Source organism: Ovis aries, chromosome 2 (genome assembly GCF_016772045.2).
Source record: "Ovis aries strain OAR_USU_Benz2616 breed Rambouillet chromosome 2, ARS-UI_Ramb_v3.0, whole genome shotgun sequence".
Classification (NCBI taxonomy): Eukaryota; Metazoa; Chordata; class Mammalia; order Artiodactyla; family Bovidae; genus Ovis; species Ovis aries.
The window spans coordinates 211612115-211637166 of record NC_056055.1 but is presented as its reverse complement, the minus strand read 5'-3'; the positions used below and the strand labels follow the sequence as shown (position 1 = coordinate 211637166).

General features: G+C 38.7%; 1 protein-coding gene across 23 annotated transcripts in view; it reads right to left on the bottom strand.

Annotated features, from left to right (window-relative positions):
* Positions 1–25052, bottom strand: part of UNC80 (unc-80 homolog, NALCN channel complex subunit) — a 215816-nt gene that overhangs the window by 51394 nt on the left and 139370 nt on the right. For 13 of the 23 annotated variants that reach the window (XM_042244175.2, XM_027965137.3, XM_060410365.1 and 10 more), the window contains 11 exons: positions 24692–24820; positions 22847–22990; positions 19407–19507; positions 18316–18402; positions 15128–15311; positions 13245–13339; positions 11248–11337; positions 10418–10519; positions 7528–7708; positions 6125–6393; positions 2610–2744 (listed from right to left, as the gene is read on the bottom strand). In XM_042244175.2, coding sequence (XP_042100109.1) covers positions 2610–2744; positions 6125–6393; positions 7528–7708; positions 10418–10519; positions 11248–11337; positions 13245–13339; positions 15128–15311; positions 18316–18402; positions 19407–19507; positions 22847–22990; positions 24692–24820 — 1517 coding nt within the window. Of the gene's footprint in view, positions 1–2609; positions 2745–6124; positions 6394–7527; positions 7709–10417; positions 10520–11247; positions 11338–13244; positions 13340–15127; positions 15312–18315; positions 18403–19406; positions 19508–22846; positions 22991–24691; positions 24824–25052 lie in introns of all 23 variants that reach the window. The other 10 variants (XM_042244174.2, XM_027965136.3, XM_060410364.1 and 7 more) reach the window with 1 other exon arrangement.

Genomic DNA, 25052 nt, shown 5'->3' with positions numbered 1-25052 from the left:
TTCTGGAACTCTCTTGCTTTTTCCATGATCCAGCCAATGTTGGCAATTTGATCTCTGGTTCCTTTGTCTTTTCTAAAACCGGCTTGAACATCAGGAAGTTCACGGTTCACATATTGCTGAAGCCTGGCTTGGAGAATTTTGAGCATTACTTTACTAGCTTGTGAGATGAGTGCAATTGTGCTGTAGTTTGAGCATTCTTTGGCATTGCCTTTCTTTGGGATTGGAATGAAAACTGACCTTTTCCAGTCCTGTGGCCACTGCTGAGTTTTCCAAATTTGCTGGCATATTGAGTACAGCACTTTCACAGCATCATCTTTCAGAATTTGAGATAACTCAAGTGGAATTCCATCACCTCCACTAGCTTTGTTCGTAGTGATGCTTTCTAAGGCCCCCTTGACTTCACATTCCAGGATGTCTGGCTTTAGGTAAGTGATCACACCATCATGATTATCTTGGTCACGAAGATCTTTTTTGTACAGTTCTTCTGTGTATTCTTGCCACCTCTTCTTAATATCTTCTGCTTCTGTTAGGTCCATACCATTAGAAAACTAAAAACAGGACTACTACATGACCCAGCAAACTCAGTCCTGGGCATATATCAAGAGAAAATTCTAATTCAAAAAGACACATGCATCCATATAGCATATGGGTTCATAGCATCACTATTCACAGTGGCCAAAACAAGGAAACAACTTAACTGTCCACTGATAAGCAATATCCTGTGATAAACTGTAATGGAAAAGAATATAAAAAGAATGCATATTTATGTAAAACTGAATCACTCTGCTATACAGCAGAAATTAACACATGTAAATCGGCTATACTTCAATTTAAAGAGCTATTTTAGTTTATTAATTCCTACCTCAGTATTAATATGGTTTGATCAGGAATTCAAGTTTCAAAACACTGCCACTGTTAACAATTATCTAGGTGGTATTCAGTTTACATAATTCTGCATCCAACCATGCTACTGTATGATTTTGGAATGGAACGCCTAATTTTAAAGGATCTACTAAATGCTTTTTGCTCAGTCACTCAGTCATGTCTGACTCTTTGTGACCCGATAGACTGCAGCACGCCAGGCCTCCCTGTCCTTCACCAGCTCCTGGAGTTTACTCAAATTCATGTCCATTGTGCTGGTGATGCCATCCAACTATCTCATTCTCTGTCATCCCCTTCTCTTGCCTTCAATCTTTCCCAGCATCAGAGTCTTTTCAAATGAATCAGTTCTTTGAATCAGGTGGCCAAAGTATTGGACTCTCAGCTTCAGCATCAGTCCTTCCAGTGAATATTCAGGGCTGATTTCCTTTAGGATGGACTGGTTGGATCTCCTTGCAATCCAAGGAACTCTCAAGAATCTTCTCCAACACCACAGTTTAAGAGCATCAAAAGGAAAAGCTAATCCAGTACAAAAAAGATCTTTATGGAAACTCTTGAAAATACAGAAATGTGAACTGCCAGAACAGTTTATGCCAGTGTTTCCTCTGGTCTTTGATAGTAGGACTCAGCATTCCCCCCCACCAAATTTCCATAATGATGTTTGAGAAACAGAAGCTTATTTTGAAAACCCTGGGAATTTCGTGGTTCTTATTTGAGAATCTATTGAAATATCTCCAGAGTAGATATTTGCCATCTCTGTAAAGTGGCTTTAATTGATTCATTAAAAAACAACAGATCCTCATTAAATTCCTACTGTATGTCAGGCATCATTCTGTGCACTGAGGTTATGGCAAAACAGAAACAAAAGCAAAAAACCATACAAACAAAACAACAACTAAAATCAAGCAAAGGCAAACAAAAATCAGATCAAGATCTCACTTTAATGGAGCTCAAATTCTACTGTGGGGTGTGGCAGAGATACATATTAGTGAAACAAATACATGTATTACATGTGATACAGTATAAATACTCTGCATAAAACCAAAAATAAAACAGGGTAAGTGTTGAGCAGTGATAGAAATGAGAATCAGGAACTCCTCCTTTTTTAAAGAACTTTTTTATTGGAGTTTAGCTGATTAGCAATGCTGTGATAGTTTTAGGTGGATAGCACGAGGGCCTCACCTATATGTATTCACATATCCATTCTCCTCCCAAGCTTCCCTCCCATCCAGGCTGCCTCAGAACACTGAGCAGAGTTCCTTATGCTATACAGTAGGATCTTGCTGGTTATCCATTTTTAATGTAGCAATGTGTACACATCCATCCTAAACTCCATAACCATCCCTTCCCCCCAGGAAACCATAAGTTTGAGAATCTTTTCCTTTTATCATTTTCTATTTTCCATTCTTTTATTAATTAAAAAAACTAGAGAATTGGTCTATTTACATCCTAGGGGCTGAAATGAGGCTTGAAGAGAAATGCTGAAGAAAGACAAATTTCTTATTGAAAGAGAAATTATTTAGGGTATTTGCATTCCATAGGTTGAAGAAGAGAGCTGAGAGCCTGATAACAGAAATGGGCAATGACCAGGCCATACATAAAAACAGAACTCTGACCCACAACCTGTAATAAAGAGCCCAGGAATCCACCGCTATAATGAATTCTGAATCAACAAACTTGGTTTTTCTCATTGGGTTGGTCCTTTATTTATTTCCACGGAGTTTACTCACAGGAAACTCCAGGAGAGGAGCCACACTTGCAAACAGCTGGAGCACGAAGGGCTTACGGTGTAGAATGTAGAACTGGTGGCAGGCAAATTCAATGGCTTGACGCAACTGAGGATTGCTTTCATAGTCAGAGTACACCTGTGGGAAAATACCACATATTCAGAAAAGGCCTTAACAGCTTACTAGAGTTGTGTTTGCTTCACAAGCTCATAGCCATAGGAAGCATGGAGGGAAATGACTAATTTCATAAACTGATTGAGGGGAGTATAAAGTGGTATATACCTTTTTCAAAGAAATCTAGAAATATATATTAAAAATGCAAAAAATAAATAATTTCAAGATTTGTATGGAAATACAAAAAACCTCGAATAGCCAAAGCAATCTTGAGAAAGAAGAATGGAACTGGAGGAATCAACTTGCCTGACTTCAGGCTCTACTACAAAGCCACAGTCATCAAGACAGTATGGTACTGGCACAAAGACAGACATATAGATCAATGGAACAAAATAGAAAGCCCAGAGATAAATCCACACACATATGGACACCTTATCTTTGACAAAGGAGGCAAGAATATACAATGGAGTAAAGACAATCTCTTTAACAAGTGGTGCTGGGAAAACTGGTCAACCACTTGTAAAAGAATGAAACTAGATCACTTTCTAACACTGCACACAAAAATAAACTCAAAATGGATTAAAGATCTAAATGTAAGATCAGAAACTATAAAACTCCTAGAGGAGAACATAGGCAAAACACTCTCTGACATAAATCACAGCAGGATCCTCTATGATCCACCTCCCAGAATTCTGGAAATAAAAGCAAAAATAAACAAATGGGATCTAATTAAAATTAAAAGCTTCTGCACAACAAAGGAAAATATAAGCAAGGTGAAAAGACAGCCTTCTGAATGGGAGAAAATAATAGCAAATGAAGCAACTGACAAACTAATCTCAAAAATATACAAGCAACTTCTGCAGCTCAATTCCAGAAAAATAAACGACCCAATCAAAAAATGGGCCAAAGAACTAAATAGACATTTCTCCAAAGGAGACATACGGATGGCTAACAAACACATGAAAAGATGCTCAACATCACTCATTATTAGAGAAATGCAAATCAAAACCACAATGAGGTACCACCTTCACACCAGTCAGAATGGCTGCGATCCAAAAATCTGCAAGCAATAAATGCTGGAGAGGGTGTGCAGAAAAGGGAACCCTCCTACACTGTTGGTGGGAATGCAAACTAGTACAGCCACTATGGAGAACAGTGTGGAGATTCCTTAAAAAATTGCAAATAGAACTACCTTATGACCCAGCAATCCCACTGCTGGGCATACACACCGAGGAAACCAGAATTGAAAGAGACAGATGTACCCCAGTGTTCATTGCAGCACTGTTTATAATAGCCAGGACATGGAAACAACCTAGATGTCCATCAGCAGATGAATGGATAAGAAAGCTGTGGTACATATACACAATGGAGTATTACTCAGCCGTAAAAAAGAATTCATTTGAATCAGTTCTGATGAGATGGATGAAACTGGAGCCGATTATACAGAGTGAAGTAAGCCAGAAAGAAAAATACCAATACAGTATACTAACACATATATATGGAATTTAGGAAGATGGCAATGACGACCCTGTATGCAAGACAGGAAAAAAGACACAGATGTGTATAACGGACTTTTGGACTCAGAGGGAGAGGGAGATGGTGGGATGATTTGGGAGAATGGCATTCTAACATGTATACTATCATGTAAGAACTGAATTGCCAGTCTATGTCTGACGCAGGATACAGCATGCTTGGGGCTGGTGCATGGGGATGACCCAGAGAGATGTTATGGGGAGGGAGGGGGGAGGGGGTTCATGTTTGGGAACGCATGTAAGAATTAAAGATTTTAAAATAAAAAAAATTAAAAAAATAAAAAATTTTTAAAAAATGCAAAAAATAAAATATACTATTTCCCCAGGATGTTTATGACTAGTAATTTGTCATAAGAAAACAATTAAACAAATATACAAAGATATATATACAGGAATGCCTGCTGCAAGGCATTAAGGCATTAAAATAGTAGAAAATTTGAAACAACCTAAATTATTCATAAATTGGGATTAAGTGAATTATTTATATGCATACAACAGAGTGCTATGCAACTATTTTTTAAAAGATGCTGCTTGCTGTTGCTGCTGCTGCTGCTAAGTCGCTTCAGTTGTATCCGACTCTGTGCGACCCCATAGACGGAAGCCCACCAGCCTCCCGTGTCCCTGGGATTCTCTAGGCAAGAACGCTGGAGTGGGTTGCCATTTCCTTCTCCAATGCATGAAAATGAGAAGTGAAAGTGAAGTCACTCAGTTGTGTCCCACTCTGAGCGACCCCATGGACTTCAGCCTACCAGGCTCCTCCACCCATGGGATTTTCCAGGCAAGAGTACTGCAGTGGGTTGCCATTGCCTTCTCCGTTAAAAGATGCTATATAGTGCTAAATGAAGCTACAGGGAAAATGCCCACAACATTCTTAGTGTCACATTAAAAAAAAGGTAGGCAAAAACTTGAACATATGGTATGATCCAACTTCTATTTTTAAAAAAGTAGGAGAGAGAGCACCAGGATTTTCAAGATGTGCAAACAATGATTATCTAGAAGGAGGATTATAGATGATCTTCATTTTCTTATCTAAATTTTCTTCTTTTGAATTTTATAATGAACATTTATTATTTTTGATAATTATTTAATAAGCTATAATAATAGATAATAGATAAAATTCCAACAATTTAAAAAAAGGACAGAGAGCCCTGATGATATTAAAAGTCAATTTCTTGCCCCTGTAGATTGAGCAAACTCCACTTTACATAAGCATATATTACTTCTTCCATGATTTATTAAAATTTCCATAAAAATAGAGAACTAGGATGAGCCCCCAGGCCCTTTCTGAACTTTATTCAGTACTCCTCAATGTGGCCACATACACATTAATTAAGTGAAAACATGATTAAGTTAAAACTGTTCCTGCTACATTCATCTCCTCCAAGCACCTCATTATACCAAATTTAATGGCAATTTTGAAAATCTCTTTTCAGAGAGAGGTTGAAAAACCTCTTGGGAGAAACAGCAATTGAACACTTGCCTCACATTTGAATAATGGTTCTCAAACTTCTGAGGGCATCAGAACCAGCCAGAGGTTTTGTAAAAACACAGATTCCTGGGCTGTGACTCCAGAGTTTCTGAAGAAGTAGGTCTAGGATGGGGCCCAAGAATGTGCATTTTGAATAAATTCCCAAATGATGCTGATGCTGCTGGTCCAGAGATTACACTTTGAGAACCACTGGCCCAGAAGAAACAGGGAACTCAGATCTGGGAAATCTCGGGATAGAATGGAATACTGTGACCTTTGGTAAATCTTTGTGGGGGTTTCATTTGGTGCCTTCTGAGGTCACGAAAACAGATAATTCAATCAGCTAAAGTCTCAGCAGAGATCTTGTTGACCTTGTAGATGGGCAGGGGAGGAGGCCTATGTACCTGCAGCATGGTGGGCAGAATCCACTGGTAGCCACTGAGGGAGAAGAGGTGATTGAAGTGCACAGCACTGTTGATGACGGTGGCTGCGTACTGCCTGAGCAGGGCACTGTCTTCTGGGTGCAGGATCAGCGCCCCATTAAAAACGTTGAGGAAAAGCATGATTTCATCTCCCCAGGGGAACTCACTAGGCATGCCCAGGAACATCTCCTCCAGGAGCTGGATCCACAAGCTTTTCTGAAGAGTGTCAAGGCCAAAGAGTTCCTTTCCAGCTGTGAGACATGAAGACACAGAGGCAGGTTTAGCCCCACGCCAACCCCCATGTCAGCGTGGAGGGCAGTCCAGCCCTAGGGCCCTGCTGTTTCCAACTCAGGGATGTGAGGACCTACTGCCGGCATGCACAGTGTTGCCTGCATTTCAGGAACACTTTCAAGTCTTCCCAGGACTTTTCGGTCACCCCCTTGATTCAACTCAGTGGGCAAGACAGGGCCGGCAAGTCTGGTGTGTTGCTGTTGCATAAGCTGTGGCTTTGAGGAAAAAATTATTTCAGAAAGAAAATGGCAGGGCTGGAACTAGTTCTTGGTCTTTTAACTTCTGGTTGGACTAGAGCTCGTGTACCATCACTCCGAGCATCTGGATGAAGACACAAAGCTGCTGATTTAAGTAAATTGTCCCAAATGAATAACTGAATGTGGTTTCAGAATGGATATTTTCCTATTTCTCTGTCTCACTCTCCCTTTCTCTCTCCATTTTTCTCTTTCAATTCAGGTAATTTACATCGAGTAAAACACACAGATCATTTAATGTAGAGTTCAATGAATTTTGACAAAAATACCCACTTGTAACCAACATTCCAATCAATATACGAACGATTTTTTATCATCTGAGAAAATTCCTTCAAATCCTTTTCTGGGAAATCCATTCTCCCCGCCCCCTGCCCACCCCACCCCCGCCAATAGGCACCTACTGCTCTGATTTCTCTCACTGCAGATTCATTTTGCCTCCTCTTGAACTTCACAGAAATACTTGTCCTTCACTTAGTCAAGTACTCCCTAACAACATCCTACTACTTTCTTCAATTGCTTACGATTAGCTCAGAACAGTGGTCTCAGAGTTTGGTTCTTGAAATGGCAGCATCAATCTTGCCTTGGAACTTGTTAGAAATACAAGTTCCCGAGCCCCATTCCAGAGCTACTGAATCAGAAACTGGGGACTGGAGGGTGGGATGCAGCCATCTGTGTTTTATCAAGTCCTCCAGTCCTCCAGATGATTCTGATGCCCATTCAAGACTGAGAGCCGCTGATTTAGAGAACTATCTACTGATTAAGATGGAGATGATCTCTGGCTGAGGACAAAACTAGGCCATGAGAAGATGCTCAAGAGAGGAAAGGCTTCTTTCTTGATACCTTGAGGATCACTGAAGAGTGAAAACTCTGCATCAATAGCACTTCGAGGGAATGAGGGCAGTCGGAGGAGGTCTTCCTGGAGCATGGAGACGTGGGACTGCTTGTGGGCTGTGGGGATCTTCTGGGTGAGGGAGATGAGAAACAAAACCCGCCCCACTTCCTCCAGCTTCCGAGTGAACACCTAGCAGCAGGCAAGGGCAGAAGCAGATGAAAAGCAGAATTGGGCAACCCCAAAATCACCACAACTGAAGAATTTAAAGTAAAATCTCTACTGGCAAACCGGGCTAAGTAAAAATTAAGGGGTGGGGGAAGTGAAAGGAAGGAGAAAGAATTTTCCTTTCTTTGCCATGCAGAAAGAACAAACAATAGTTAATTGACTCACACTTCCTGCATCTGTCTGCTCTACAGAAGGAAGTGTTTCTCATGCCAGGCTGGAGAAGGAGCACAAGGCAAGTATTGTCAAGAACAGCTCAGTATTAAATAGAGCCCATTTGTGTGGCTGTCATAAGATGGAGAGCCTTCTCCAACAGGAGCCAGTCAATTCCACTTGCTTCCCTCATTTCCAATGAGGCCTTAAGCTGTTTCCTGTCAGTTCTGGGTTTGCCTCTTAAAGACTGAAATGGGATCCAGGAAAAACCTCTTTGGGGACAAAAGCTAATGGGACCTAGATTATGGTGGCCCTTTAGCCCTGAGCTTAGATGGCATGAGTGTGGGGCTCATGTTCCTTTTCCAAGTGCCTTTTCTGTTCCTGGTCAGAGGGCAGGGGGGTGTGATTAGGAAGATGATCAGCAACTTGACCGGAGCCAGAACCACAGTCTGCAATGTTATTATCTCCCTAAGGAACTTCGAAGTCTTAAGACCACAAGCTGGAGTTTACATAGAGTAAGAGTCTTGCTTTATGCTCTTTTTACTAAAGATGTTTTTCTGTGCGTGGGGACCATTTTTAAAGTCTTATTGAATGTGTTACAGTATTGCTTCTGTTTTATGTGGCTTGTTTTGGCCGTGAGGCATGTGGGATTTTAGCTCCCCAACTGGGGATCAGACCCGCACCTCCTGCACTGGAAGGTGAAGTGTTAACCGTGGAACAGCCAGGGAAGTCCCTATGCTCTTCTCTTAAAACATGTTCTTAAACATTATTTTTTAAAAACCTCGCTCATGAAGAGCTATTATTGATTATGGCTTTCATTATTTTGCTGCCAAAATCAGAGGCTGGTATAATTTGGGGGGGTATTGCTTTAGAAATTAAATATTTAAGTTCTTTTCTCCCAACACCTCATACTTTGTAACACATTCACTATTTTCTTTCTTTTCAGTGTAATTTAGGTAGTTAATATTAACTATGTTTTAAATTACTTAACTGGTTGAATTCTATGCCATCTCATGAAGATATCTTTGAATACTTTGATGCCAAATTGGCATTCTTGCTGTGTGCAGAAAAATTGAGAAGATAAAAACTTTTTGTTTTGACATTTTATTAAAAATAAATGAATGTAACATGTGGTGGTGGTGGTTTAGTCGCTAAGTCATGTCCAACTCTTGGGATCCCATGGATTGTAGCCTGCCAGGCTCCTCTGTCCATGGGATTCTACAGGCGAGAATACTGGAGTGGGTTACCATTTCCTTCCCCACAGGATCTTCCCAATCCAGGAATCGAACCCAGGTCTCCTGCATTGCAGATTCTTTACCAACTGAGCTATGAGGGAAGTCCTTTGTTTTGACATTTTATTAAAAATAAATGAACGTAACACATAGACCACATTAAAATTGCATCATCAGAACTGTGGGCTACAGCTATATTTCACATGCAAAACAGTGAATTTTCTTAAGTTCAGTCTGATTTTTTTTTTTTTTTACTATATTTTACTTTATAATACTGTATTGGTTTTGCCATACATTGACATGACTCCGCCACGGGTGTACATGAGTTCAGGATTGGGAACTCAGTCTGATTTGTGATGAGATGTGTGAATATTATTCTGCTCTTCAATCTAAGTACAGCAGGTTGGTTCTATCTCCTCCTAGCTTAAGAGAAGTTAGCAACATACCAAAGGTCAGATCACTGGTCAGAGGCAGAGCTAGGACTGACTCCAGATCTCTGAACCTTGGTTCAGTGCCTTTTTCAGGTATGCTACCATCCATTGAGAGGAGGGCATGGCAACCCACTGCAGTATTCTTGCCTAGAGAATCCCATGGACAGAGGAGCCAGGCAGGCTACTCCATGGGATTGCAAAGAGTCAGACATGACTGAAGCAACCTAGCATGCAGGCATGCATTATCCATTGATCCCTTTTATTTTTTTCCAGCTAGCAGAAATTTCTGAGACAACCTTCTTATAGCTTCTGCTGCTGCTGCTAAGTTGCTTCAGTCGTGTCCGACTCTGTGCGACCCCATAGACAGAAGCCCACCAGGCTCCGCCGTCCCTGGGATTCTCCAGGCAAGAACAGTGGAGTGGGTTGCCATTTCCTTCTCCAATGCATGAAAGTGAAAAGTGAAAGTGAAGTCACTGAGTCATGTCCAACTCTCAGCGACCCCATGGACTGCAGCCTACCAGGCTCCTCCATCCTACATTATATGTATTCCCAATCTGGAATGAAAATCCATACTTAAAAACTAGTAGGTAAATAAAACAGAAAACTTCTATTATTTATACCCCAATGATTCATCAAAGTACTACTCCAAGTGAGTATTTAATACCTTTACATTATGATCCAATTTGCAAAACTTAAAAAATACACGATTTGGGGGGAACTATCTATTGATCAAGAACTCATCTTTCTCTCTCTAGAGATCATTAACAGAATCACAGGATCTCAGGGCCAGCAACCATTTACAGATTGTCTCCCCTGGCAACATGACACAATAATAGCATAAAACTGTGGTGGTCAGGCACCTGTTTCTGAATGAGCTCCTGTCCTTTCTCTGGATGCATGTGTACAAGGTTCAGCTGTGGAGACACGGATCTCCTGAAAGGGTAAATATCCCGAACGTAGGTCTGTGGTGGGGTTACACAAAGACAAAAACAGAGTTCAAACGACTACACTCTGATTCTCATTTTCTCATTCCCCAAAGGGCAGACAAACATAAATTATGTATTCTAATGGTTTATATTCTTACTATTTCACCCCCGGGCCAAATTCTACAAAATCCCAGAAGTAAACCCCCTCCTCAGGAAAGCTTCAAACTCCCCAAGACAAATACACTTCCCCAATCCCAAGTGCCCTGTCAGGAGCAAGAGAGCCAGAGGCAATTTACTAAAGCACATTCTAGAAGAGGAAGAAAATCACTGTAAAGCACTGTCAGTGGTCTTGAGGCTTCCTTTTGCTCATTAGATCAGGTTTCCATGATCATGCTTAATATAGTGGAACAAGAACAATGTTAACATTCCAAATAGATATATGTCCTTACAATATGGGAACTAAACTTTCACTTAAATGTAATAATCATGAGTGACAAAATACCTTAGTTGACTTATCTTCTTCAATTATTACAACAACCCTAAAGTAGACACCATCATCACCTTCACTTCACAGGCAAGCAAACTGAAGGGTATGAAGGTCAAATGGCCAGTCCAAACCTATGTTGACAGTAAGACAGTGTGATCCAAGAGCCATACTCCCCACCGTTAAACAGTGACACATCCCTGAGGGAAGCTGCCCTCAGGAAAGGCATAACAGGCTTTTGACACAACTCTCCATGAGCGTCATCACTGCACAGTCTTACCTTATTATAATGGATAAGGTTCCATCGTTTATCCATGAGAAAGTAATGTGTTGACTGCGATTCTGGGATATTAAAAAATTCCAGACACTCCTAGAATAACAACAACAAATCTTAAAAAAACATTTACTGAGATCATATTATGAGCCAAACAGTAAGATGAAAGATAAAAATGCCATAAAAACAAAGTAATTTCTTATAAGGAATATATATGTGTATTTATATCTTACATTGTATATATGTGTGCATATATGCATATATATATTATACACAGATATATATGAATATATACAGGCACATAGCCATCTAAAAAATGATAGCATAAAGACTGTGTATGATCTTGCAAGACAGAGGTAGGGGTTAAGAGGTACATGCTATATTTATTAATATATAATAAATAAACCACAAGGACATAGTGTGCAACACAGAATGTATTTTACAATAATTATAAATGGAATATGACCTTTAAAAATTGTGAATCACTAGGCTGTACACCTGAAGTTTATATAATATTATACATCAACTATACCTTAATTTTGGAGAAGAAACTGGCAACCCACACCTGTATTCTTGCCTGGAGAATCCCATGGACAGAGGAGCCTGGCGGGCTAAAGTCCAAGGGGTCACAAAGAATTGGACATGACTGAGCTACTAACATACATACTATCTGCTCTGTTCTCATGGTGCTAAACGAGGTACAATTATAGTACAGCCTTGAGTGATGAACTGTGGAGACACAGTGGCATCTACTGGCCTCAGTATTGGAAAGAAAGCATGTTTAGTAGCAGCATTAAGAGTATTATGAACTACAATGATTGAGCACTTGTCTACTATATTCTACATTCAAGGCTTCCCATGTAGAGAACTTGCATGTGTGTGTGTGTGTGTGTGTGTGTGTGTGTGTGTGTGTGTGTGTGTGTAGGTATGCTAAGTTTCTTCAGTTGTGTCTGACTCTTCGCAACCCTATGGGCTGTAGCTCACCAGGCTCCTCTGTCCACGGGATTCTCCAGGCAAGAATACTGGAATACTTGTCATGCCCTCCTCCAGGGGATCTTCCCATCCCAGGGAGAAAACTTGTATAACCTGCACTAATATCGAGCACTGCTGAAAAAGAAACTGAGACTAGAGAGAGCCTGCCATTTGATTTATTTAGGGGACACTGGTTGTGGTGGAGCCTGGGTTTGAACTCACTGCCTAGGGAAATTGGATGTTGAAGTTTGTTTCCCTGGGCCTGAGAGATTCTCTGGGGATGAATGGGTGAGACTTGGAGGAGACCTAACAACCTTTTCTACTGAAATCAGATACATAGGTTTGGCAAGCTGGTTTTCTCAGAGGTCTTTTCTACTTATGTCTGGGCCAACAGTTAGGACTTCAGATAAAAGAGGAATCACTGTACTAGTATACTTATTACTTTTCCTTTAAAACCTTCCAGGCATGAGTAGCTATGGATTGCATTTCCCTTGAGGTACACAATTGCCATAACCATTAAAAATACTTTCTTGATTCACCTAATGTATTCTAAGGTATATGTATATATATATCTTGTGCCTCTCTAATCATTTCTGTCAGTGGCAAGTCAAGACTGTGTATCAGTCAACTCAGTGCCAAAATAAGTATCTCTGCATGGGTCACCTGATCACCAGAGTCTGTCCCAGTGGTCTTGGTGTACAAACCCAGGGCAGCTCCAGAACAACCACAAGCGATACCAGGATGCTCTAAAGTAGGATTCTTGGCATCTGAAGACAAGTGTTTTGAGCTTTGTAGCTGAGAGGGAGCCTTTGGCTACTTCAGTGAAGAGCTAAAATGTCAGTGAAAGGGGGAAAAATATGCAAGAAAATAGAAGCATGCAAAAGTGGGGCAGATTCTAGAAGATGTAAATAAATGCATATATTTATTTGAAGGTAGAAAAATGCCATTTAATTCTAAACTGGATGATCAGTGAAGTGGCCATAGCCATTGTGCATTAAAAAAAAGTCAATTCTGTTGAAAGTCATCCCTACCTTTAACAGGGCTTCAAACTGAGTATCTTCATGGACTGGCAACTGGGTTGGGATGTCACACTCATTCTGTCCATGAACGACCAAGGTTTTGGTACCTACAGAAGGTAAAAATCATAATAAACTGACTCCTACTATAAAGAAGTTTGAATACAAAGCATGAAATATTGAAATATTATTAAGCTGATGTTTTTCTTGTTATTATGATGACTATTAGTGAGGGTTTAATATGAGTTGAGGATTCTGCTAGTGAAGGTTTAATGTGAGCCGTGCGTTCCACTATCTGTATTCCTTTTTTTATAGTCAATATATGCTTTAAATATGTTTCCTTATTATTTAATAAAGATAGCTACTATTTATGGAGTTCCCAATACTTATAAATGGTATTATGTGTATAATCATATTTAAATCTCACAACAACCCTATGACACAAGTGTTATTATTTTCATGTTACAAATGAAGAAACAGAGAACTTATTTTTATAAATAAGAATGTATAAGTAACTTAGTCAAAGACATTTATTTACTGGAAGAGTCAGAATTCAAGCTTTAAACACTGCAACAAATAATATATTCCTAAATTTTAAATAATGGCTGAGAAAATACAGAGAGACTAGCAAAAGCTAAACAAGTACCTAAAACATAGTTTATTGTTTATTTTTTTAAAGACTTTTTGATGTGGACCATTTTTAAAGTCTTTATTGAATTTGTTACAACACCGCTTGAGTTTTACGTTTCAGTTTTCTGGCTGCGAGGCATGTGGGATCTTGGCTCTCTGGCCAGAGATCAAACCCTCACCTCCTGTAATGGAAGGTGAAGTCCCAACCTCTGGACCACCAAGGAAGTCCCATGAAATGTAGTTTAAATTTACTTTTTCTGTATTTTACTTGGCTGGTGAGACAGTATTTCTACTTCATTCCTTAATTATAAATCTTTGTGAACATTATGATAGCCCTTGATTTTCAATGAGCTGATTTGAAGTATATGCCTGACAATATGAGTTTCTTTAATAAAAATGAACACTTTGCTGAATAATCTATAGACACATAAATACACAATTACCATTTACTGAATGCTGACCATATGTCAGACATGACAGCAAGTATTTTACAAACCTAAACTCATTCATTCCTCACAACTGTGAAGTATGAATTAGATCCCCAATTTACCCGTAAAGAAAGCTTTAAAAATTATGTACCTTGTCATAGCTAAAATTAATCACACAATTAGAGGCAGTGCTCTGATTTTAACACAGGGCTCTTTGCTGCCCATGTTAAATAAAAACTGTGTTCTTATTTATATATAATTCTGTCTTTCTCTTTATATCAATACATGTATCATCTCACATTTTCTTAGTCATTGCACAAGAATAGAGGCTTGGCAACATTTATTTTATCTCCAAGAAAGACAAGCTATCCAAAGTGAAAAGGAACTGTATCTAGATTTTATATCATACTTCATGTTCTTTTGTAATTCTCCTTCCTGCTTTTCCCCTTTGCAGTTTTTCATAAAGCCATGTCTCAGTGAGTTCACAAAAGCCTGGGGTCCATGCCACCCAAACAATATTATTCTCCTTGCAGTGCCAAAAATCCATTCAAAAAGGCTCTCAGTTCAGCTGGCCCTCTGCGATAGACTTAAACTCATCTTTCACCTTGGCAGCCCTTCAAGGACTGACTCACGCAGATCTCAGTTCTGATGTCCCCCTTTTCATCTGGCAATTGCTGACTTTTAAAGGGTCTATTGTGTTTCTTCAGATTGCATTCAACAAAAATTCTTTGAGGCACTCAATCCCAGGGTTAGCAAGTTTTCTCATGAATGAAAGAGACACTTGGTCTCTAAAAGGGGTATTCATACTCTTAGAAAAGTTATGTCATCTGAAGGCAGTACCTGGCATTGAAGCAGTCACCAGGAGCTTCACCTCACACTGCTCCTTCTTCATTGTCTGCTTCAGATCCTTGAAGAACAGGCCTTCCACATAACCGACCACCTCCCACAGGAAAGTCAGGGTGGCCGAAATGGCGTCCATCCCCCACTCACAGGGGGTCCGCACAAAGTACATGATTAATCCCACCTGCAACTCAGGACAGGAAGAGGTCACAAAGCCACAATGACTCTAGCATCTTCAGCGGCAGTAAGCAGGAGAAGGTGTAACTGGAAAACTGGCCAGGGCAGGTTGCCATACATTTTTGCATTATCAAAATACCTACTGCTTAAGAGGAAAGCAAAAGATCATTTTTTCCAGCTTTCAAGTCACTTGGTGGCTCAGTACTTGGACCACCCAAAATCACTATGTGACGTTTGTCCAAACACTATTTTCAGCTTGGATTATGTCTAATGGTCTGACCTAAGAACACTCTGCTTGGCTAAGTCAGTGAACTTAAAAGTTTTTGTTTGTGTCCTCTGGATTAAGTTTTGAAAAACTGTGCCCTTTTGTATATTTTAAAGTTAACCTTTAAAATGCCCATCGTAAATTTATATTGTTACTATGAATAGAGTATATTAAACATTCTGTATGTTGAAAAAAGAGAACTGACTATAATTGCAATGCATACTTCACACATTCCAGCACATGTGATGAAATTAGTTTCAGCTACCTTATTCAGTAATGCACAACAGAATCAGAAGGAAATAATGTAAAAGCCACTGCCCAAGAATTTTACACATTTTTTTTTTCCTGGAAAAATTTGCTAAACCTAGAAAACTTTCCAGTTACATTGAAAGAATCAGGCAGTGGCCAAACCTCATAACTAGTACAAATCTATAGAAGACAGGAAAAGGTGGGAAGTCTTGTGGATTTAAAGAGCCTCAATCAGAAATGAGGCTTCCTTAAATCTAATACGGTACATCAGATTCTTTCCCTGTCTTACACATCTGTCAATGCAGCCTGGTGATACCTGGGAGGGTCAGAGTGGGCCTTTCTGGAGTACAGTGATGACTGAGATGGCAGACATGCTCAAGAAGTGTTAGTGCATATCTACAAAATGAGATATTTGGAGATTATTCCCTTAATAATGAGGATTTGGAGATTTATTCCCTTAAAACCATTTGGGCAGCAAACTGCTTCAAAAGTCTTCACATACCCTTAGATGGACTAAGACCCCACCAGACTGAAGATCACTGAATCAAGTTTGGGGCAGTGGGTTTAAAAGTTCCTAATGAAGTCTGGAAGATATAAATCATGTTCCCCAACTCCCTATTACACATATCTATAATCGTTGTTAGAAAAAAGAGGGGTACAATAAGGGTAATGGTTTAAAACATGACTCCACCCTTCACTGTTCTGCCATTCTGAGTACAAAACCCCTTTCCCTAGTCCATCTGAAGCATGCATGTGCTTGGGATTCAGGGAAAGATTGGAGTTTATATAAAACAAGGTTATACAGCATGTGGCCAATGTGTGCCCAGCCCTTTGCTCTAGTAACTTATCAATGACAGAGTTGGGAGGATTTATGTCTAGTGTTAAGGCTTATTTGGAGTTGAAAGGAGAATATGGCAGAAGGGAACTGAAATGTCCATTTTCTTGTCCCAGGGTAAAAGGATGGAGGGGAGCAAATAAGTGTTTCCCCATCAGTGACTTGGGGAAGGAGCAGGCACCCCAAAGGGGCTTTTGCCTCTAGTGTTTGTTTGTGTCTATGACAAGAATTCACCACAGAGTCTTTTGATACCAATCTGGCTGTAACATAAACTTGGCAGAGCACATACTTAAACTGAAGGAGGCTCTGATATTTTTGGCTGTGCTAATCTACCTTGGATTTTTGAGTAGTGCAGATAGGAGAAGAAGTAGCAGAAAGCTTGGCTGGAGAGATTTTTGGATAGAACTGCCATAGGCTGGTTCACTGAGCAGGATACTCTAGTCAGAGGACTTCCTAATCTAAAGCCATATGGGACAACCAGAACCCAGAGGGGTGGGTAGCACCAGCAGGAGCTGAGAGGGAGTCTCCCAGCAAGCACTTTTGGGAGTAGACATGGTTTGCAAGTTACAGAAGCCACAGGCTTCAGCTTCCACCAGTCAGGCATCCAGCAACCAGCCAGATAGAGAGCTCTGTCTCACAAGGGGAGGAGCTGGAGCAAACACTGGACAGATATAGAATTCTGAACAAAGGTCTTTTTTCTCCCCAACTCCACGTAACATCTAGAGATGAAAGAAGTTAGAAGGGAGGAGAATTCCTAGAGGTTAAGTATTTTTAGACAAGAGAGACCAAATACTATCCAAAGATACTATTTATATATTTCTATCAGTCTGAACTTAAAATTGGACACTTATTTATATTTTTCTTCTTGTCCACCAGCAGGTGGGCATTCACAATGAAAACCACCTCAGTCATAAACACAAGAAAGGAATTACAACTTTTGTTTGCACATCAGAGTAGTAGCACTGAGTTAAATTTATCATCCTGCTGCAGATGCATATGGATAACTCTTCTATTTCCCAACTCGCAGAAGACCAGTGATGGTTAGGGAGAAAGAACATTCTCCCAACACTGAAATTCATTTGGCCATCTGTCTGCTTGGATTAAGGTGTAGTTTAAAAGAACAGTCATCAAGCCAACATTCCCCAAACTGCATACTCATTTAGGGTATTAAGAGGAGAATGTGAAGAAACTGGCAAATTCTGGAGGGTTCAGGAAGGAGCTGTGAGGACCATGTAAAGCACAGATAGTTGCTATGGAAAAATACACTCACAAATACTTTGTATCTAGGGCAACATTTTCCTCTGTGTGTGTGTGTGTGTGTGTGTGTTTTAAACAATGAGATACGAAAAGGGAAAGAATGACTAAAAATGACACACACATTTTTCAACAGAAAACTAAAATTAAGGACTGACATGAGGAAGTTGTATAATGCTAAAGAGAAACGGGAGGAAACAGACATTTATTGAGTCCCCATCACATGCCAGGGATTGTGCCAGGGGGAGTTTTCCCATATAAACAGTGGTGAATTCAGCTGACTATTAGGCAACTTCAGGCACACAGTTAATGAAAATTTAATTGAAAAAATCCCTTAAGACCTTTTTCTCACATTGTTGCTTCTTACTTAGAAATGAACATTTATAACCTACTGGAGGTGAAACTCACCAAGTAGTTGAATAGGATGTGAGAGGTCTGAGCAGGAAAGTCTCCGATATTCAGGAGCAGTTTGCGCAGCATGTACATTAACTCATCCTGAAAGAGCAACAGAGTCGATGTCTCATTCAGCTGCCATATTGTAGGAAATAATATTAACTTTTTGAAAAGCAAGGTGGGGGAATTTTTCTTACTTTTGCCCACATGTTGATTTCTCTTATGTTCAGCATTTTAATATAGTATTTGTGATGCTTGTTAAATTATTTAAGCCAACTGTAACACCTTCTCCTAGAAGCTAGCATATGAAGTTACTAAGCAATAGTCTGCTGCTGCTGCTGCTAAGTTGCTTCAGTTGTGTCAGCAATAGTCAGACATTTTTTAAAAATAAAAACTAAGACTGACTCTATAGGTCACAGGCAAATCACAGGAAAGCTGTATATTTAGTCAACTCTATTTACTATAGCTTTCAAGTGTGATGAAAATGTGAGGAGGGCCTATCTTAAGAAACTATTAACAAATTAGGTTTATTAAACTTCATAGTTCTGTTTCCTGGGTAGATGTTCATAATTAGCCTTCCTTTCAGAAGCTAAACTTAATTGTCCAGCAAATGGAACAATAATATAGAAATGAAGAAACAATTTATAATTATTGGTGTATTTTGTCATTGCTCAGAAAGCTACTTTTCTTTTCTTTGGCATAATCTCCCTATAGGGTGAACTGGTAAATTAAATTTCTTGATTAAAGGAGAGTTTCAACATACACTAATAATACTACCTGTATCACATACTACCAACCAATCAGAATTCAGTAAATGTACTCAACACTGAAAACATTAAACTGAATTTAATCTTTGTTTAAAAGACTGAGAATCTTTTAGTATCTTATGGTCATTAACCAGCAGTGTTCCATACACATATGGAGACATCAGTTGATGGGGAAATTCAAAAGAAAACAGCAAAGTTTAATTTGTTCATTATTATCATTATCCAAAGTACTTCTTGGTTATGTATCAACTGATGTTGCATGAATATCACAATAAAGTTCACTGCTTGTTGTGTAACCATGTTCACACACATAGCTACTATAAACACAGAAGATTTTACTTGTCTATTGCTGATGGTCAGTTTTTCCAGAAAATGTCGAAGAACTGTTGACGGATCTTCAATTAGACAATTCCATAAGACTTGCTGGGCCACAGCACTCACTTTAGAAAAGAAAATAAATTGAACATTCATTTTAAATGGACATAAATCTGTTAGATATAGTGTTCAAGTAATTTCTAAGCTTTAATTGGTTTCTCTAAAATTTTTGCCTCACAGAGTTCTATGAACCCTTTTTCTACTGAAGGTAAGTATTGTTCTTTTTGTTGTTGTTTCTGAACACTTTAGCCTATAAAGAAAAGGTGACAAAAGTGTATAGGATGGTCTTTAAATACTAGCATTGCTTCCCTAAAGAATGTATTTGTGATATGCAATGGAATATCATTCAAGCTTAAAAAGAAGGAAATTCTCCCACTTAACAACATTATGGATGGACTTTGAGGGTGTTATGCAAAGTGAAAGATGTCAGACAGAGAACGACAAATGTATGATCTCAATTACATGTGGAATGTAAGAAAAACCCAAACTCATAGATACAGAGAACAGACTGGTTACCAGAGGTGGGGGGTGGGCACTGGGGCTGAGTGAAGGTGGTCAAAGATTATACACTTTCAGTTCTAAGATAAATAAATCCTAGAAATGTACAGCATGATAATTATATTTAACAGTACTATACTGTATATTTGAAAGCTATTAAGAGAATAGATATTAAAAGTTCTCATCATAAAAAAACATTGTAACTACATGTGGGGATGAATGTTAAGTAAACTTACTGTGGTATTCATTTTCCAATATATACATAGATCAAATGTTTATGCTGCATATCTAAAACTAGCACAATGTTATAAGTCAACTATACTTTAATAAACAAGAACACATTTATGAATCTTTGTTTTGGAAATCATCCTACTGTTAACAATGGTAAGTATTTATTAAAGTCTTATTTCATTGTTTGCTGTATGGAGAAACTTCCAATGTAATATTTTGGGTTTTAGAAAATACATTTTTGTTTAGAATAAATGTGAATTAGACCTGACCGTATATTGTTCACATAAATGCTTTCAATAATAACTCCTTCAAAGAGATGACATAGTTGAGCCAGTAATAGTTAAGGTTCCCACTTCTAATGAGGATGGCTTAGGAATAAATAATTATTCCTAATGTGAAAGAAAAAGTGCTACTTCTCTGGGAAAGGTAGTCGGCTAAGACTGCCTGGAAGTGTCCAGGCTAAGAAAGCAGGTGGGTAAAAGTGAGTAGTGGAGAAGAAATAGATGATCTTCAGTTTAAATAGTTTAGTTCAATTTTCTAAACTAGGAATACAAAATTTAGCATGACTTTATTTTTCAGGCTATATTTTAAATAAATTATACCATCTTTTTTGCTTCAGAAGCTAACCATCCAATTAAAACTGAGCTTTATAAATAATATTAACAAGAGATATGCAAAATAAGCTTTAGCTCTCATGTAGCTTCATAAATAATTAAAATAAATGCAGATTTTTGTTAGGTTGAAATTGGTTGCAAAACTATAACACTATTTTATTCTGATTGCTAAGGAAGGCATTTAATGCTTAAAACATGGAAAATACAGAAAAAGACAAGGAGGAGAATAAGACATGTCTTGTTGTTGTTAAGTCGCTCAGTCATGTCCAACTCTTTGCAACCCCATGGACTACAGCACACCAGGCTTCCCTTCCTTCACCATCTCTCAGAGCTTGCTCAAACTCAAGTCCATTGAGTCAGTGATGCCATCCAACATCTCATCCTCTGTCACCCCCTTCTCCTCCTGCCTTCAATCTTTCCCAGCATCAGGGTCTTTTCTAATTAGTTGACTCTTTGAATCAGGTGGCCAAAGTATTGGAGCTTCAGCATCAGTCCTTCCAGTGAATATTCAGGACTGATTTCCTTTAGGATTGAATTGTTTGATCTCCTTGCAGTCCAAGGGACTCTCAAGAGTCTTATCCAACACTACAGTTCAAGAGCATCAATTCTTTAGCACTCGGCCTTCCTTAAGATCCAATTCTCAACATCCATACATGACTACTGGAAAAACCATAGCTTTGACTAAATGGACTCTTATTGGCAAAGTAATGTCTCTGCTCTAGGTTTGTCATAGCTTCCCTTGCAAGGAGCAAGGGTCTTTTAATTTCATGGCTGCAATCACCATCAGCCATGATTTTGGAGCCCAAGAAAATAAAATCTGTCACTGTTTCCATTGTTTCCCCATCTATTTGCCATGAAGTGGTGGGACCAGGTGCCATAATCTTAGTCTTCTGAATGCTGAGTTTTAAGCCAGCTTTTTCATGCTCCTCTTCAAAACAACTATAAACAGTTCAGAGTATGTTTTTTCATACACATGAAATATATATTTATATGTATCTTTAAATAATATGGTATAGAAAATACTCTTAGGCACTCACATTTTTAATTAGCAATAAATTGAACACTTTTTGTATTAATATTTTTCTAGAATATTATTTCTAATGTGCACAGAATGCTATCATTTAGAAATACCACAATGAACTAATATCCTATTGTCAGATATTAAAATTATTTTCAAGTATTTGTTCTTTCTAATATATTCAATGTTCAGTATTTTATATAAACTTTTATTCACCCCTCAATACTGCCTTAGGAAATTGCTAGAGATCAAAATCTGTGTCAAAGGGTGTTCACACTTTTAAGGCTTTTATGATGCACACTGTGACACTGTTTCAAGATGCTTGCATTAGATTTTTACTGCCATCAGTAAGGTGTGATAATGCTCTTTTCTCTGAATATTTACCAACTATGCATATTTTCTCTTTAAAATAATCCTTGTAATTTTTTATATTAAAAGTAAGATTTCATTGTTGTTTTAAACAACAGTGTTATTTACAGATGTTATTGGCCATTGGATTCTGTGTTTATATTCTTTTTCCATTTCTCTACTGGGGTTTAAAAAAGTCATTATTAAGTTATGAAGGTTTTTTTAAAAAATAATATTAATCTGTTATCTGTCACAAATGTAACTCATCTTTACCCCTCATTTATTATTTCATTCTGTAGCTATTCTCTATAGATACTACCTCTGAAAAGTCAATCAATTGAGAAAGATGGTATTAATGATTTCAAGCCAATAACTAAGATTTCTAAGGTGGCTAAAAATCACTATTTGGTTCCTATGTGGTCAAATAAGCATTGCTCTGTTCTCTGGGCATAAACAACACTCCTGGACCAAACTACATATTTTAAATGCAATTTCTTGGTCATAAAGTTTATGAGAAGAGAAAGTGGAGGAAGTGATAGTGTTAGTTCAGTATATAGCAAATCTGTAATTATAACATATGCATAAAAGAACTCCATGTGTGGCCAATGGTTCATGTCTTCAAGGGCACCCAACTGTCCTTTGTCAGATGAATACCTCAAGTATTTATCAGATGGTTTTACTAGTCAAAGCCATACCTGCCACTCCATCTTCTCGCACCTCACCGTCCTCCATCAGATGGACAATGGGGAGCACGGCTGCACAGATACATGCTGGGAACACAGCCTGTGGGGGCTGAGGCACATGGTGGTTGGGCGTGTGTTCAGTGGTGTGTTCCTCATCTGAAGAGGGAGACATAATCGGGAAGCTTTTCTCAGTACTAGGTACATTCTCAGAACATTCTAACGCAACAACATTTCTCAGTTCAAGGCCTACCTATGGAACATTTTTTTGGTGTGTGTAGACATCTAATTGTCACAGCATCATTTGTTGAAAAGACTGTTCTTTCCCCATTGAAGTTTCATGGTACCCTTTTTTAAACATGAAATTGACATACATGTAATGGTTTACTTCTGGTCCCAACCTATGCCATTGATCTGTATATCAATCCTCAAGTCAATACCACACAATCTTGATTACTGCAGCTTTGCAGTAAGTTTTGAAATTAGGAAATGTGAGTTTTCCAACTTTGCTCTTCATTTTCAAGGTTACTGTGTCTTTTCAAGCGTGTGGAACGACTGAAGCCTTCATACTTTTTGGTAAGAATATAAAATGACACAGAAACTTTTGAAGTAGCTTGACAGTATTCCCCACAAAAGTTACACATAACTTCTCATAGCATCATAATTCGTAATAACTGAGATGTAAGCAATATAAACGTCCAGTAACTGATGAAGTGATCAGCAAAATGTGTTGTATCCATACAATGGAATATTATCTGGTGATAAGAAGGAATGAAGAACTGGTACCTGTGACAAATGGCTCAACCTTGAAAATATGCTGAGTGAAAGAATCTGGTCATAAAAGGCCATGTACTGTGTGGTTCCATTCCTATAAAATGTGCTGATCAGGCAAATCCATAGAAATAGAAAGTAGACTGCTTCTTCTTGGGGTTGGAAGAACTGGTGGATGAGTGACTACTAATGGCTATAACGTACCCCTGTTTGGGGATAATGAAAATATTCTGAAATTAAGTAGCAGTGACAGTTGCAAACTCTACAAATATACTGTCAATCAATTGCATTACATCTTTCAAAAGGGTGAATTTTATGGTATGTAAATTATATCTCAGTAAAGGTGCTATAAAAAATACAGGTATCTTTGGGCCCCAGTCCTGTAAGTTGTGGTTAGTTAGCACTGATCATTTTTGAAGTTTTCCAAGGCTGTGCAATAAAGGGTTGAGAACAACTGGTTTCTGTGTAACTTTCTGATGACTTCATAAATCAGTGATGAAATCTGTGTAATCATGAAGCAGTGAGTCCCAGATAGTTCCTCATCATTAGAGAGGCATAGCTTATAAATTATTGGACCTAAAGAGCATCATGTTTCTCCTCTGGAATCAGATTTCATTACAGGAGTGGCATGAGCTTTATTATTTGATTGTTGTTATTCCAGAACAGCATCCTAAAGCATCCCGCTGAGTCTTAGCTGCACACTGAAATCACCTGAGTAGATTTTAAAAAATACTGAGGTGGTGAGTCCACCCTTAGAAATTCTGATTTGATCTTGGGTGTGACCTGGGCATTTAAAAAAAAAAAAACTCCCTGGTTGACTGCAGTGTGTAGTCAGGGATGAAAACTGTCCAGAATAATGTTTTACTAAACCCTCAACAATATGATTACATTAATGTAATTAAAATAGAACCAACTTATCAAGGACATTTGTTGGATTAAATCAACAATTTTTTTTTTAGAATACCACTCAATCTATCTTTTCAAAACTTCAAATTAAGAAGCAAGTTATTTAATGAAAACAGTGTAATGAAGTCATGAAATTGTTTCAAACATATAAGGAATAAAGGACACATTTGTAAGAGTACACACCTTCAGCACTGACGGCTGAACGCACTGACCAGACTGATCCTCGGCGGAAGGAGTAATTCCTGTGAGAAGTGCTGGAGGTGCAGGACGGACTCACAGACAGTCGACGAGATGCCAGATTGGTGACTTCTTCTACTGGCAAAGAAAACAGGAAACGTGAACTTTGGTTTTGTAACAACAAAGTTATCATCACAGCTACACTTGTACGTACATCAGAGTGTATATAGCTCTCAGAACATAAGGCTTAAATGATTTAGAGTGTACTTGCTGCTACTGATGCTAAGTCACTTCAGTCGTGTCCGACTCTGTGCGACCCCATAGACGGCAGCCTACCAGGCTCCCCCGTCCCTGGGATTCTCCAGGC